The sequence below is a fragment of the Colossoma macropomum genome, unplaced genomic scaffold (assembly GCF_904425465.1).
Source record: "Colossoma macropomum unplaced genomic scaffold, Colossoma_macropomum, whole genome shotgun sequence".
Lineage (NCBI taxonomy): Eukaryota > Metazoa > Chordata > Actinopteri > Characiformes > Serrasalmidae > Colossoma > Colossoma macropomum.
Genome location: NW_023494803.1, coordinates 27,592,771 through 27,606,864, shown reverse-complemented (window position 1 = coordinate 27,606,864; position 14,094 = coordinate 27,592,771). Strand labels below are relative to the sequence as shown.

The 14,094-nt window shown below is 40.1% G+C and overlaps 3 protein-coding genes across 3 annotated transcripts in view; 2 read left to right on the top strand and 1 right to left on the bottom strand.

Annotated features, from left to right (window-relative positions):
* Window positions 1–983, top strand: part of ttc6 (tetratricopeptide repeat domain 6) — a 39,780-nt gene extending 38,797 nt beyond the window's left edge. The window contains exon 31 of the mRNA XM_036592626.1: window positions 767–983. Within this exon, the coding sequence (XP_036448519.1) occupies window positions 767–924 (158 nt within the window). The 3' untranslated portion in view covers window positions 925–983. The remainder of the gene's footprint in view (window positions 1–766) is intronic.
* A 120-nt stretch (window positions 984–1,103) lies between these two features.
* Window positions 1,104–9,523, bottom strand: clec14a (C-type lectin domain containing 14A). The gene is made up of 2 exons (XM_036593015.1): window positions 8,245–9,523; window positions 1,104–1,820 (listed from the first exon to the last, which is right to left on the bottom strand). Exon 1 carries the CDS (start codon window positions 9,370–9,372, stop codon window positions 8,245–8,247), a length of 1,128 nt encoding a protein of 375 aa, XP_036448908.1. The 5' UTR covers window positions 9,373–9,523; the 3' UTR covers window positions 1,104–1,820.
* Window positions 3,468–5,145, top strand: sstr1a (somatostatin receptor 1a). Its single transcript, XM_036593016.1, has one exon. It carries the CDS (start codon window positions 3,603–3,605, stop codon window positions 4,695–4,697), a length of 1,095 nt encoding a protein of 364 aa, XP_036448909.1. The 5' UTR covers window positions 3,468–3,602; the 3' UTR covers window positions 4,698–5,145.
* Window positions 9,524–14,094: the final 4,571 nt, after the last annotated feature.

Genomic DNA, 14,094 nt, shown 5'->3' with positions numbered 1-14,094 from the left:
AAGCATATATTAACAGAAAATTATACAATTATTTCCGTTTTTTTCAGTATTTAGTATGTCCTCCATTTGCTTTTATTCCTTCCAGGATGCTTGCAATCAGTTTTTCAGAGAGATCTGCAGTGTTGTTGTTCCAGTTCAGTCTTACAAATTAGGTTTTTTTGCTTCTCATGATCCAAGTAATCCCAAACACATTCAGTGATGTTGAGGTCTAGACTCTGGGGTGGTCAGTCCATTGTTCTAAGAACACCCGCAGCTTCTTTGATTGATTTGCAAAATTTCTTGTTTTTTTGTTTGTTTATTTTTCACAGTAACAGCTTCTTAACAACTACAAGTCCTTTCAGACCCACAGTGTTTTCTTCTCACAGTGGAAGGATGGACAAAAACACCTGTGGATTTTTTCAGATCTGAAGCAAGAGTGGAGTTTTATTTCTCCTCTGTCTTAAAGATGAAAGCTTTAAGTGCTGTTTATCTGATGGTGGCAGTTCTGGTGGTCTACAATGTCTTGCATAATTGTTAGGAGTCCCATTTTCTCTTGTTTTTTTTTGTTTTTTTATCTAATCTGCTCTGAAATATCTCCTGAAAAATAATAACTTTTACTTTACAGCCATTTTGATTGGAAAGTAAACAAATGAAGGGTGCTCTCTGACTTTTGCACAGTGCTTTAGTTTTTAATAGTATGTTTAAATGTGGTACTGCTGTACTTATTCATACAATATTGCATTTTTTGCCATATTTCATACAACTGTATTCTGTCTTTGTGTTGTAGCTCTCCAGCTTCAGCCTGATGATGCTCTGCTGTATAAGCTCAGGGCAGATGTGCATGGTCATCTAGGGCTGACCGAACAGGCAGTCAAAGACTATAGAACTGCAGTGGAGCTCCAGGAAGCTAAGCAGCATCATCATGCAAATCTCTTTAACAGGTGATTGAGGCCCTCAGGAGAGAACACACCGTTTAATTTTTGGTGTAAATTTGTGTAATTTATTTCTTATAGCTGTATAAGCAGCATAGCTTGATAATGACTAATTTTGAAGCAGTATATTTGTTATTAAAGCTTGTGTTCTGTAACAGCCATGTAATTATGCCCTTACATAGAATCATTATCATTTATTTTACGGGTACATTCAAACACTACACAGTTTAATCTGCATTGTATGTACTTTTTCATTGTCAGCAGCCTCCCTGTTTTCAAATTTGTCTTTCTCATGAAGATAGCGTTGACATACAGTACACTCATCAAACATTAAAAAGGATTTTATGGAGCGCTGCCATAGACGAACCACCTTTGGTTTGCTTAAGAAGCTTTCAATGGATGGTTCTGTAGAAAGGAATACTCTATCGCATCTGTAGCACACATTCGATTACCACAGATGATCAGTTTGATGCTTTTCTCCTGTACAAAGAAAATAATAGGAAATCCATAAAAGCATGAATCCATATTTATAATAGAGGCCAGTGGGTTTTCAATGAATGGGTTTTCTGCTCTGCTCTAAGTACAGTGAAAAGCATCAAAATGATTGTCTGTGGTTATCGACTGTGTGCGTACTCCAGTGAAAAATGCTGGAGTGCTCCTTTAAAGAACCGTCCATTCAAAAGGTCATTAGGGAGCCAAAAGCAGGAATTTTATGGTGTTGTAACAACAGAAAAAAAAGTTTTATTTTTAATTTTAAGCATGAACACTTCTATGACATCAAGCTGATTTAGTATCTGAAATATTGCAGTCAAAATAAACAAAAAGAAAATGGGTGGGGAAAAATAGGGAGGCAAACATAATGCAGCAGAAGCAGCATAACACCTGCAGAATGCCCTGGCTCCCCTCCACCTTTCAGAGAGAGAGAGAGAGAACATGAGAAAGAGTGTTAACACAGCCATCTGCTCCTCTCACACACAAAGCTGTAATGGCTGGGCTCAATACACTTCAAGGGCAACTTGAGCTTCTCTCTGAACAAAAACAAATAGCAATATTATTAGACTTCCGACTAACTCATTTCAGGATAATATTAATTTTTTTCTCAAATAGATGAAAATATTTTGCCATTCAGAACAGAGTATTACAGCACATACAAACCTTCTGTTGAGACAGGGAAATTTTTCGGGATGACAGGCCATTTTTAATTAACTATGTTACCATATAAGAACAGTCAAGAACCATCTGTACTTCCGGAGGCTGTTTTAAAGGGCCCACATCATGAAGAAAATACACTTTCCTTTATTTTTAAAAACAGATGAGTTTGATGTATCATGTAAACATAATTAAGGTTTCAAAAGATACCATTCACTATTCAGTCCAACAGTCTGTATATCAAAACTAAGCTGTGTTACAAAAATAGCCTGTGTTGAATTGTGATGTCACAAAACCAAACACATTCACATATTCACTGGTGAAGATATAAGGAGTGTTTCAGCAGGGAATGCTTTTTAATGAGGCAATACAGGGCGGCAAATCAGAGCAGAGCTAATTTACAAATATCAGTCTTTAAGGCACAGTAACAGTAATTGTAATGGATAAAGAAAGGTTAGAAAATGGTCATATAAAAATGATTTGTGAGTATTTTTCATAAATAAAACAGTCACGTTATTTGGACTGTATGCTTTAGGTGCTTTATAGTTACATATCTTACTACTTATACTTAGGATATGACTTGTTCCAACTTACATTCAACTAAATATATACTGAATTGTCCCTAACACTAACATTAACTTCAACCCAGAACCTAAACCTAACCCTGATCACCCTGATCCTCACCCTGGTCCAAATTCTAATCCTTTCACCTGAATTTCACCTGATAGTTTGTTAACAATGTGAACATCAGTTGATAATCTATACAGAGCTTTAATGTGAGGCCCAAAAATCTAAGAGAAAATGTTAGTGGCCCTTAAATTCACCCATACTTTGCTAAACATCAGAGTGGTAATAAAACGCTGAAACTTCCTTCGTCTGCTTTGATATGAATTTCATGAGCTTTCAGTGTGAAAACTGTAGGTGACTGCTGTAGCATACAGTCAGGATCACCAGGCATCTAAAACAGAGACGGAAGTTATTTTATTGAACTAAAATAAATCAGTATAATCAATAAAGTTGGTGCTAGCGGTTTACTATGTCCTCTTGTGTTTGTTTTGTTTGTATTGTCAGGATTAAGATGCCTATTTTTCTTGGACAAAAGTCCAAAAAGTCCAAAAGTTAGAATCAACACTAACAGTTCTCCTCTTTCTTTGAATGCTGGGGGGGGGCAGACACTGTTTGCGCTGCTCTTTTAAAAGCACAGGCCAGACACATCATTTGTCGTGACATCAGTACAAAGACGAGAGCAAAGTTGTCACGGCGTGACGTTTGAAACAGCGCTTCTTCTGAAGAGAGCTGCTGCTGTCTTGTTGAGTCCCAGAGCCACGTCACTTTGCAGCGTCTGACGTTGCGTCTCTAAATTTACTGCGAGGGGATCTTTGCTGGAGTAACTCTCCATGGTGCTGAAACGCATCCCACGCTGCAGAGCGAGCGAGCCGAGGAAGAGGAGGATGCGCCTCGGGGACATCAGACCGAGCCAAACGGAGAGCATCTGAGGTCACTTCTCCACCGCTTGACCCGCAGAGCGCAGTGAGGGTCAGCATGCTGCCCAACGGCTCATTCCGGAGTCTGGAGGACGGCTCGTTCCTCAACGCGTCCGGCAACGAAACGCACGGCGAGTCTCACGGCAGCGCGATCCTCATCTCCTTCGTCTACTCGGTGGTGTGTCTGGTGGGGCTCTGCGGCAACTCCATGGTCATCTATGTCATTTTCAGGTACGCCAAGATGAAAACGGCCACCAACATTTACATCCTGAACTTGGCGATCGCGGACGAGCTGCTGATGCTGAGCGTGCCGTTCCTGGTGACCTCCTCGCTGCTTCACCACTGGCCGTTCGGCTCCTTCCTGTGCCGTCTGGTTCTGAGCGTCGATGCCATCAACATGTTCACCAGCATCTACTGCCTGACCGTGCTGAGCATTGACCGCTACATCGCCGTGGTGCACCCGATCAAAGCCGCCCGCTACAGGAGACCCACCGTCGCCAAAATGGTCAACTTGGCTGTGTGGATGTTCTCTATTCTGGTCATCCTGCCCATCATCATCTTTTCCACCTCTACCCCGAACTCGGACGGCTCGGTGGCTTGCAACATGCAGATGCCCGAGCCGCAGCGCCGGTGGATGGCCGTGTTCATCGTTTACGCGTTTCTGATGGGCTTTCTTTTCCCGGTCATTGCCATCTGCATGTGCTACGTCCTGATCATAGTCAAGCTGCGGGTGGTGGCCCTGAAAGCGGGCTGGCAGCAGCGCAAAAAGTCCGAGCGGAAGATCACGCTCATGGTCATGATGGTGGTGACCGTGTTCGTGATCTGCTGGATGCCTTTCCACATCGTGCAGCTCGTCAACGTGTTCGTGGAGCAGCATAACGCCACGCTCAGTCAGCTGGCCGTGGTTTTGGGTTACGCCAACAGCTGCGCCAACCCCATCCTGTACGGATTCCTGTCGGACAATTTCAAACGCTCCTTCCAAAGAATCCTGTGCCTTCGGTGGATGGACAGCGCGGCCGAGGAGCCCATCGACTACTACGCTACAGCGCTGAAAAGTCGGGGGTACAGTGTGGACGAATTTCAGCCGGACAATATGGAGTCAGACAGCGCGTACAGGAACGGGACGTGCACCTCCAGAACTACAACGCTGTAGTGCTGCAGTGTTTAACTGACTGAACAAACCGCCAGATCACAAGTGTATTTATTTTATTTTACTATCGGTGTGTGTGTGTGTGTGTGTGTGTGTGTGTGTGTGTGTGTGTGTGTTTGTGTGTTTGTGTAGGCGAATTCTACTGACGTTATTAAAGTTGTATGACATGATAACAACGATTATGCGCCATTCGTCTTAAAAGAAAAGAATCGATTTGATAAATGCTTCACTGGTGTAACGCCTGTATGGAAGACGTTCCCACCAGACAGAGGAAAACACATGCCCACTTTTCTCCTTTTCTTTCTGGCAGCACTATGTCAAATTTGCGACTTAATATCTCGACATAATTACCAATTTTCTAAAAAATGTCCACTTACTGTGTGGAAATAATAATTGATTGTCTCGTAATAATGACTTACTATATCGAAATAATGACTTATTTCCTTAAAATATTGACTTATCGTATTTAAATAATGACAGTGTCTCATATTAATAACATCTAAATAATGACTATTTGAAAATATAGACTTACTGTGAGGAAATGACTTAGCATCTTATAGAAATGGCTTATTATGTCGGAAAAATGACTTAAAATATTGACTTACTGTATTTAAATACAGTATGAAATAATGTCTCATATTAATATTATCTAAAAAAAATGGCTTATTTTCTCAAGTTCAACTTAGCATCTCGTAATAATGGCTTATTATGTTGAAATAATGACTTACTGTCTCAAAATATTGACTTTTCAAAGTAATAACCATTTACATTACATTTACATCATTTGGCAGACGCTCTTATCTAGAGCGACTTACAAAAAGTGCTTTGTCTATCCAGAGAAAGTATCTTCGTTAGTTACCGATAGGTTAGAGAGAAAGTCCTAAGCTCAGATACTGCTAGAATCAGAAAGTCATTGACACCTAGTGAAAAAGGAACAGAGTTAAACACAGAACAGTGCAATACAATACAATATGTAAGTGCTGTACAATACAATGCCCTTTGTTCAAATTTAGTAGCTTATTTAGATTTAATCTCAAAATCTTGAAAAAAACATCTTTGTTTCAAGACAGTATGTCAATTTTTGAAAAAAAAAGTCTTTACATTGAAATATTGGGTCAATGTATAGCAAAAAGTAGACATTATTTAGAGATATTAAGTCAATATATCAAGAAAATGCATCATTTTTTTTAGATATTCAGTCAGTATTGAGAAAATACATCATTAGTAATTAGTAACTGACACTAAGTGAATACTTTGACATACAGCTGCCAGAAACACAGAAGCAGAATGAAACCATAGGTGATTGTTTCTCCTCTGTCTAGTGGGAATGAGCTTCCATATGTTTGAGTGCTACACTAAAGCACTGAGAATGTATTTGGATGGGAGTTATGAGACTGCCTGCCCTAGATTTTCAGTAAATCTCTTCTTTCTGTGTGGGAACAAAACAGAACAGTTCTGAGATTATGACACTGAGACGAATATGCAGAGGATTTATATTAAAACACCAATAAGGAATCATCATAAGTAGCTTGCAATTATGTAAGGATATTCACTGACATTAGACCAACATTTCTCTTTAAGTCACTTATTTCTAAGGGAGTTTTTTTAAATGCTACCAAAAACATTAAAAATAAAGATTCTGTAAGGCTTGTATGCCATTTGGGGGGTTTCCTACCTCTAAATATTTCATATTCAACATGATTTGAGGGAGTGCAGGCAAACTAATGAGGAAATGAGAAATGAGAGGAAATAGTGCTGTAGCCTGTGAACTGTGATGTTCTGTTTAGTGCTGTGGTGTTAATTTTCTCGCCTACTGTGCATTAAAGCAAACGCGTGCAGGAAAATGAGTGTCTTCACTAATGTGCCATATTTTATCAGGTCAGCTTACTTGTGGCCTTCTTCCCTCGCGTTTATACGCCAAAACATGCATTTTTGTTATGACACAGAATTCATGGTTTATTTCAGACATTCTCTTCAAATGATTCTGTTCTGCGAAAGACATTATCACCTGTTATTACAATCTTTGATATACATGTACATACATTGACCTCCTTCTTCTGTCATGATTTTGGGTTTTAAGCCATACCCTATGTCCAGAAGTATCTATACATCCCTTCTTATAAGTGTATTCAGCATCTTTTAGCTGCGCCTGTTGCTAATACAGGTGCTCAAAAAGTTTGAATAATCTCCATTAAAAACTTTGTTAATAGAATGAGGTGCTCTGGAGCAGCCATACATAAGTCTAAGGTCATCATGCCCAATGCCAAGCGTTGAGTAGAGGGGTATAAACCCCCCTAGCACTGGACTGTGGCACAGCGGAACTGTGTTCTCTGGAGTGATGGAGCTCCATCCAGCAACTTTGGGATGAGTTGGGGTGGCATTTGTGATCCAGAACCAATCATCCAACACCAGTACCTGACCTCATTAATGCTCTTGTGGCTGAATGCAATCAAATTCTCACAGCAGTGTTCCAACCTCTAGTGTAAAGCCTTTCCAGAAGAGTAGAAACATCATCAATTTCAAAATAAACATTGGACAAGCAGGTGTGTACAAATTTTTGGAAATATAGTGTAGACCTATGTAGATTTTCAGTCTTATTAAAATATATTGCTGCTATCGGACCAAAACCTCATATTTCCATTGTAGTCGTTTTCAGTTTTTGACGTAATTTGAAAATTCCTGTTGCCCTTCACATTGTGTATAAATTGCATGATGGATAAACCAAAAGAAATGTCCCAAACTTACTTGGAAAAAAGTCTGGTTCCATTGACTTACATTAAAAAATAAAGTATGTTTTTTCCTTCTCCTGTAAAGTTACCATTTTGGAGATAAACGTTTTGTTCTGACAGCAGCGATATATAAAAGCGGTTATACTGACAATTGTAATGTAGTTTTTCCCATTACATAATCCATTGCAAAGACCTGAGAGTTTCCATACACAAAACATTAATTGTTGATAAAATAAATGAACCTATGCACATTAACAGCTTGGATATAAAGTCCTCATAAATTGAAATCTGTCCAAAGTAGTATTGAACTCCTGGATATAATGTTTGTCTCGTGCATCTGCACCCTGATTCATACTGTAAAACATGATTATGATTCCAGAGTGGAATTCCAAGTCGAGCAAATATACACTGGGGTCCATAAGACCAGTAGTAAACATGCTTCTATTTTGCATACTTTTTATGATAAATTATAATGTCAGCAAATAATTTGAGTAAAAAGTATAATATTTGATGTATATAAATGCATTTTGGAATTTCTTAGTGTTTAATATGTCCCCCTTTTGCTTTATTGGCTGTGTGCACTCAGGCTGGGATGAACTCCTCTAAAGTTTATGCAAGTCTTTGATGAGTAGATCAGTCCCACCTGAGAGTCGTCTGAACATGTGCTTCAGAGGAGGCGATAAGATTTGGAAAAAAAACAAACAGACCTTTTTGTGCAAAGGCCAAAATTCTAAAACACCGATTTTCAATGTGGTCTCAGACTTTTGGATGCCACTGTACATTCATTGTCACTGAGCTCCTGAGTTCTTTAAAACACTCACTTAGAACACCTCTTTTTCGTCCACCTTCTCCATGGAGTCCAATCCATTCAGAGCCATTGACTCTTTAGAGGCCTCCGCCCTTTTCTTGGCCTGTTTCTTAGAGCGTCTTATGAGGCAGCATTTGACGATGCCCGCAATGATCACAACTAGCACCACGAAGATCAGCAAAGCTATAATGACAGGAAAGATTATGTTTGATGGGTCTCCAGTGCTGCCCTCAATGTGAACACTGCTCTCAGTTGTACTGTCTGGTTGAGGCATCTTCTCCACAGAAGAGGATGATGTTTTTTCCTGGAAATCGATGTCATCAGGGCTAGTCTTAAAAGCGTGCGAGTCTTTTGCCTTCTTGCAGTTTTCATCAGTATCCTCTGCACCATCTGGACATTTACAAACGTATGAGCCCACTGTATTAATGCAATGTTTGCACGGTTGGAATTGTTCACATTCATCTTCATCCACACAGTTTCCTTGTGCATTCTTTTTGTAGCCCTTTTCACATTCCAGACAGAGTCGTGATATGTCTGTCTTGGGGCTGTTCACCAGTGTCCATTCACGGGTGATCGCTGAACAGGTCAGTGTGTAAGTTTTCGTGTCTTTACAAATAAGATAAAGAGTGTATGGGTCATTCATTTTTTGCATGAAGTCAAAAGGCTTGTTTATTGACGGGTCAGGGCAAGGCTTTTCCTCAATCTGTCCTTCATATTTGCAAATAAAAGGATATGTCTGCTTGCATCTGCCAGAATCTAACTGCCAGCTTCCTATTGTAGAGCCACTGTAGTTCACTGAGAGCAGGCCACAAAGAACACTTGTGCAAGTACCTCCAGGTTCTGATTTCCACTTAGCAGCCTCAAATTCAGTGCTATTATCCACAATCCAGGAGAAACCCTTGAGTGGAAGATTTGCTTGAACACACTTTGACCTATCTTTCTTCAGGCCAATCCAGAAAGAAGTTAAGGTTTTGTTTCTCTTGTCCTCAATGGCTTTCAGAATCTTTTTAGTTTCCAGTGGTTTTGCCATGTCGGTCAGAATACCATTTACCAGTAGACTTACAGAATGTTTGAGCGTCTTCAAATGAATAGTAATCCAAGTGTACAGTGTAGGATGCATCAGGAGCGCTAAAGACGACATTCAGAAAGTTGAGAAAATATAATCCAATCCAGTAATCCATGTCTCTGTCCTGTGCTTCGTGTCCGTCAGCAGTGCCTCTCTGTCAGCCTCCTGGCTCTCACTGTCTGCAACATAGCGACCGTCTACTTTGTATGCACTTTCTTAGCCACCCTGTGAGGTCCTCTCAAGATAATGAGCACAGGAAGTGTGCTCAGCCTTGATACAGAGCCCCGCTTCCTTTAGGGTGGTGGTGCTGGCTTAGCAAAACAATAACAACTCTGAAAGGAATTAGCTGCTCGCGTTACCAAAGCCTTCACAACCCGCTCCCACAGACAAACTCCCACATCAGAGTGATGTATGAACCCAAAACAGAGGGAGAACTGCAGGAAAAATACAGTGTGCCCTGCCACAGGTCACATAAACTTTAACTTCAGCAATTAACATCCAAAATCCTCCCTGAAATCTCATGGCTCACTTGACAGTTTCGCTTTTGCCACTTTCCTAAAAGGCATATTCTAAAGAGGCAGGAGACATTATGATTGTGAGACCTCTATAAGTGAACATTACATTCAGAGACGAGAGACTCTCAGCAAATCCATCCTCTTTCATGTAATAGATCTATAACTGGATGAATTGAGCGGAGAGTGGAAAACAGGAAGAAACATGGCTCATTTCACTTGGGAATGCTTTGTACAGTAGCAACATACAACGGCCTGCATCTCACACTCAACACTAATGGTTTCAAACAAGTGCTGATTGACTCCTGTAGGTGTGTAAAATGCTTCTCTTGGGATGTAAAGCAGTGTTCCATATCCAACAGCTGCTTTACCATTCTGTCTGGCTGATGGGCTTCTTTGTAAAGGAGCGCCAGATGCTTCCTGGAGGAAATGCCCATGAATGGCAGGAAGTTAACTCACAACTGAAGTGCCTTATTCTGTTCAGTAATGCTGGGGGTGGGATACAAGCAAAGGAAATGGAATTTTGAGTGGCAGGAAAAACGAGTCACTGGAAAACCTAGAGTAAAAAACAACACATTGAACTCATGGCAACTAAATAGATCCTCCGTCACTTCCTGCCAGCCAAGAACAATAATGAAAATGTATGGTAACTGTTGTACATTGTGTGATGGAGTCTTAGAGTATGACACATTTTCTTCAGTTCCAACAGTACATGAAGTCACCCTATATATATATATATATATATATATATATATATATATATATATATATATGAATGACTAGGTGACTTCATGTACTGTTGGAACTGAAGAAAATGTGTCATACTCTAAGACTCCATCACACAATGTATATGTATAGTTATATACATAGTTATTGATAGACTTGGCCCTCAAATTTCCACCCTCAAAACTCCACCCTTCCCTCATAAAGAATGTTTCTTTGAAATAAAGAATGATTCTTTGAAATTTGAACATTTTCATTGCAAATCATATAATACCAATGTTGAGATGCTAATATGTGGGGACATCTGGCGCCCATGAGAAAGAATGCTTTTGTTCACAAAATGCAGTTTTCGCTTGGAAAGCAAAAAATCCACAGTGTTTCCTTTTGGTCTCTGAGGTTAGGATGGGGTTAGGATTATGTGTTGGCATAGCAGAATTTATCTACAGTAATACTTCAGCGGATCTCCTGGTCTTATGGGGAAAACCCTAATAACAATAACACAGCAGAACATGTGCCCATGTACAGTACAGGGCAAATGTTTTAGGCACTTGAGAAAATTACATTTAAAAGTTATTTATCTGGTCTATCAATAAGACATCTTTGCTAAATACAAATAATATTAAATGGCCAATATTAAACATTCATTTTTATATTTTTATCTCTCTCCAGTAAATGAGCACTGGCTAAACTGCTGTAGGTTGAAGGGGCAGGTATATGTAAATGAGATTCCATTACATCACAAAAGCACTGAATTCATTACAGGCTGTTATTGCAGGCTAGATGTGATCAGCGGTGTCTGGCTAGAATTCTCCTTGCAAACGGACAAGCGACTCTGGCAGAAATCATATCCACATTCAATGCAGGAGGACTGACATGCATATCCCGTAGGTCAGTGCAGCGTTATTTAGCTTCCATGGGATATGAGAGCAGACAACCCACCAGAGCGCCTCTGTTAACACCAGAACACTGGACACAGCGCCTCACCTGGGCTTGTGAGGTTGCTAACTGGACCCTAGCGGACTGGCAACATGTGGCATGGTCCAATGGGTCATGGTACCAACTGTTTCGGGCTGATGGTAGGGTTTGTGCGTGGCACAGAGCCCATGGAGCCATGGAACCCAGTTGTCAACAAGGCATTTTGCAGGCTGGTGGTTGTTCCATACTGGTTTGGGGTGTGTTCTCATGGCATGGGTTGGGTCCACTGGTCTGCCTAAACACGTCATTCACCAGTGAGTGCTATGTTCCACTGCTTGGTGACCGTTTGCAGCCTTTGACGGACTTCATGTACCGCCACAATGATGGGATATTCCAGCAGGATAATGCACTGTGCCTTCAAGGAGCATTCTGGAGTGTTCAGATGTTTGGTGTGTCCTGCACGTTCACCTGACATGAGCCCAATCCAGCATTTATGGGATGTGGTGGAGAGGTCCATTCACACCCCAGATCCTGAACCTACAAATACCACAGAGCTGTGGGTGGCCATCTGGACAGCATGGCTCAACATCCCTCCACGCGTCTTCTGTCCACTTGTGGAATCGATGTCACGTTGTGTTGCTGCACTTTGCTAGGCTAGAAAGATTCCTACACAATATTAGTTTCTGTCCCATGATTTGCCATGGGCTCAGCATGGTTGTCAAAATCCAACGCATAATTTGGCTAATCAGTACTTCTTTATGTTAAAGCGGGTGACCTGGTGATTAACAAATTCGAGCAATAGCAGGGGGAACTAGGGAGAAATCTGCAGCCAAATTTTGTTCTTCTAGCTCAAAAGATAGTAACTTCTTTCTTTGAAAACAAAAAAAACTGTTTGTTTGTATTCTAACATTCAAAGTTGTTTTACTGGCAAAAACACACTTACTGCTGAGATAAATAGTTTTAAACAATTTACTTAGCTGCCTAAGACTTTTGCCCAGTACCATAAGTGTGAGCAAGACACAATTTGTATTGGGACTGTTTTCCATCATGTAGCACATTTTCAGGGAGCATTGAAGTTTGGAGTGTGTTTGGAGTTCAGGCTGTTCTGTTGTAACTGTTATCTACAGTCTGTGTCCTACAGCAGATTCATTGTATAATGACCTACATTCTTACCACACTCGGTGGCAATGAGTAATGTAATGAACTTCTGGAAAAAAAAATAGTAGGCGTATTGTTATATGATGTCAGCGAGACTAAGCAGTGGTATTGTTTGGAATTTATTCAGTGTCTTTAGCTGTACAAACATACTATGATATGTCAGTTCTTATTTCTGGCCAATAATGGAGCTAATTGCTTTATTTTAGTAATGGAGCTGTAGGAGCAGCAGGCACACAGAAGCTGACACTGCTGTGTGACTGTATAATGAATGATGTCAGTATGTTCAGCATGTTTAGACGTGTAGGAGGAAGTGCCTGGCCATCTGAGCCATGGCACATGCATGGACACAGTCCGTCTGCTGAGTCGTGCATATCCATATCTGAAAAGTGCGGTCTTTTTTGCATTCCTATGTGTGGATTAAATAAAAAAATTCGAACTATCAATTAATCTCACCCCATGCTTCAAGTCTGATTATACAGTGTAAAATTAGAAAACAATCCATCACATATTCAGCCCTTTTCAGCAGTTTGATTGTTTTTACGTGGAAAACCCTTTAATTTAAACTGAATATGGAAGCAGAGGTAGAACATATTTAGTTTTGTTTCTAAAGCTTACATTATTGCAATATAAATGTAATGATCGAATCTGTCCATAATTGTATCATTATAGGAAAGTCTGTTCACTCGACGGCCATCTTGGCAACTCATCTGGGAAGTTATTTCCAGCCGTACAAGACCAGACTCCTCTCTCTTTGAATAAGGAGAGACCTAAGAATTCAAACCTGAAGGCCAAATTACCATTTCAAAAACAGATTGGAAACCACCGACAAATCCTCATAAATAGTTTGTAGTGTTTGGCTGAATAACACACAAAAAAAAAACATTTTTTTGGGTTGTTATGGCTACTGTGCTGATTGCAAGCAAGCTGATTGGCTCTTTTTACTGCAGTGCAGGACTTTCTCTGTAGACAGATGCCATGTTGAGCATTATGCGCTTTCCCATTCATATTTCAACTAATAACCATGTCCTTCTCTGGTTAAATGTCTTGCTTGCATGTCTTTTCAGCTTGTGTTCAAGAGCAGTGTGTTGATGAAAGATTTCCAAGACTCTAACTACTGCAACTGAATCAGCAGCAAACTGTATTTTACAGCTGACACATTATGAACTACAGTTCTGTTTAGTGTCCAGTTTTGTACTCCAACAATACTGTGTAAAGGTGAGAAAACACCCTTCATTTATTTAATTTCCAGTCAAAACAGACATGAAGTACGTTTTTCATTTTTAAGAAGGTATTTCAGAAGAAATTAAGATACATCCATTATACTGATAAGAGACATGAAATTTCCAAAACTGAAGTTCAAAAAATGTTTAAAAGATATAAAGAAAATGGGACTCCTAACAACCCTGCAAGAGCTGGTAGACAACCAACACTATCACCATCAGATAAGCAGCACTTAAAGCTGAAGCAAGCTCCACTCTTGCTTCAGATT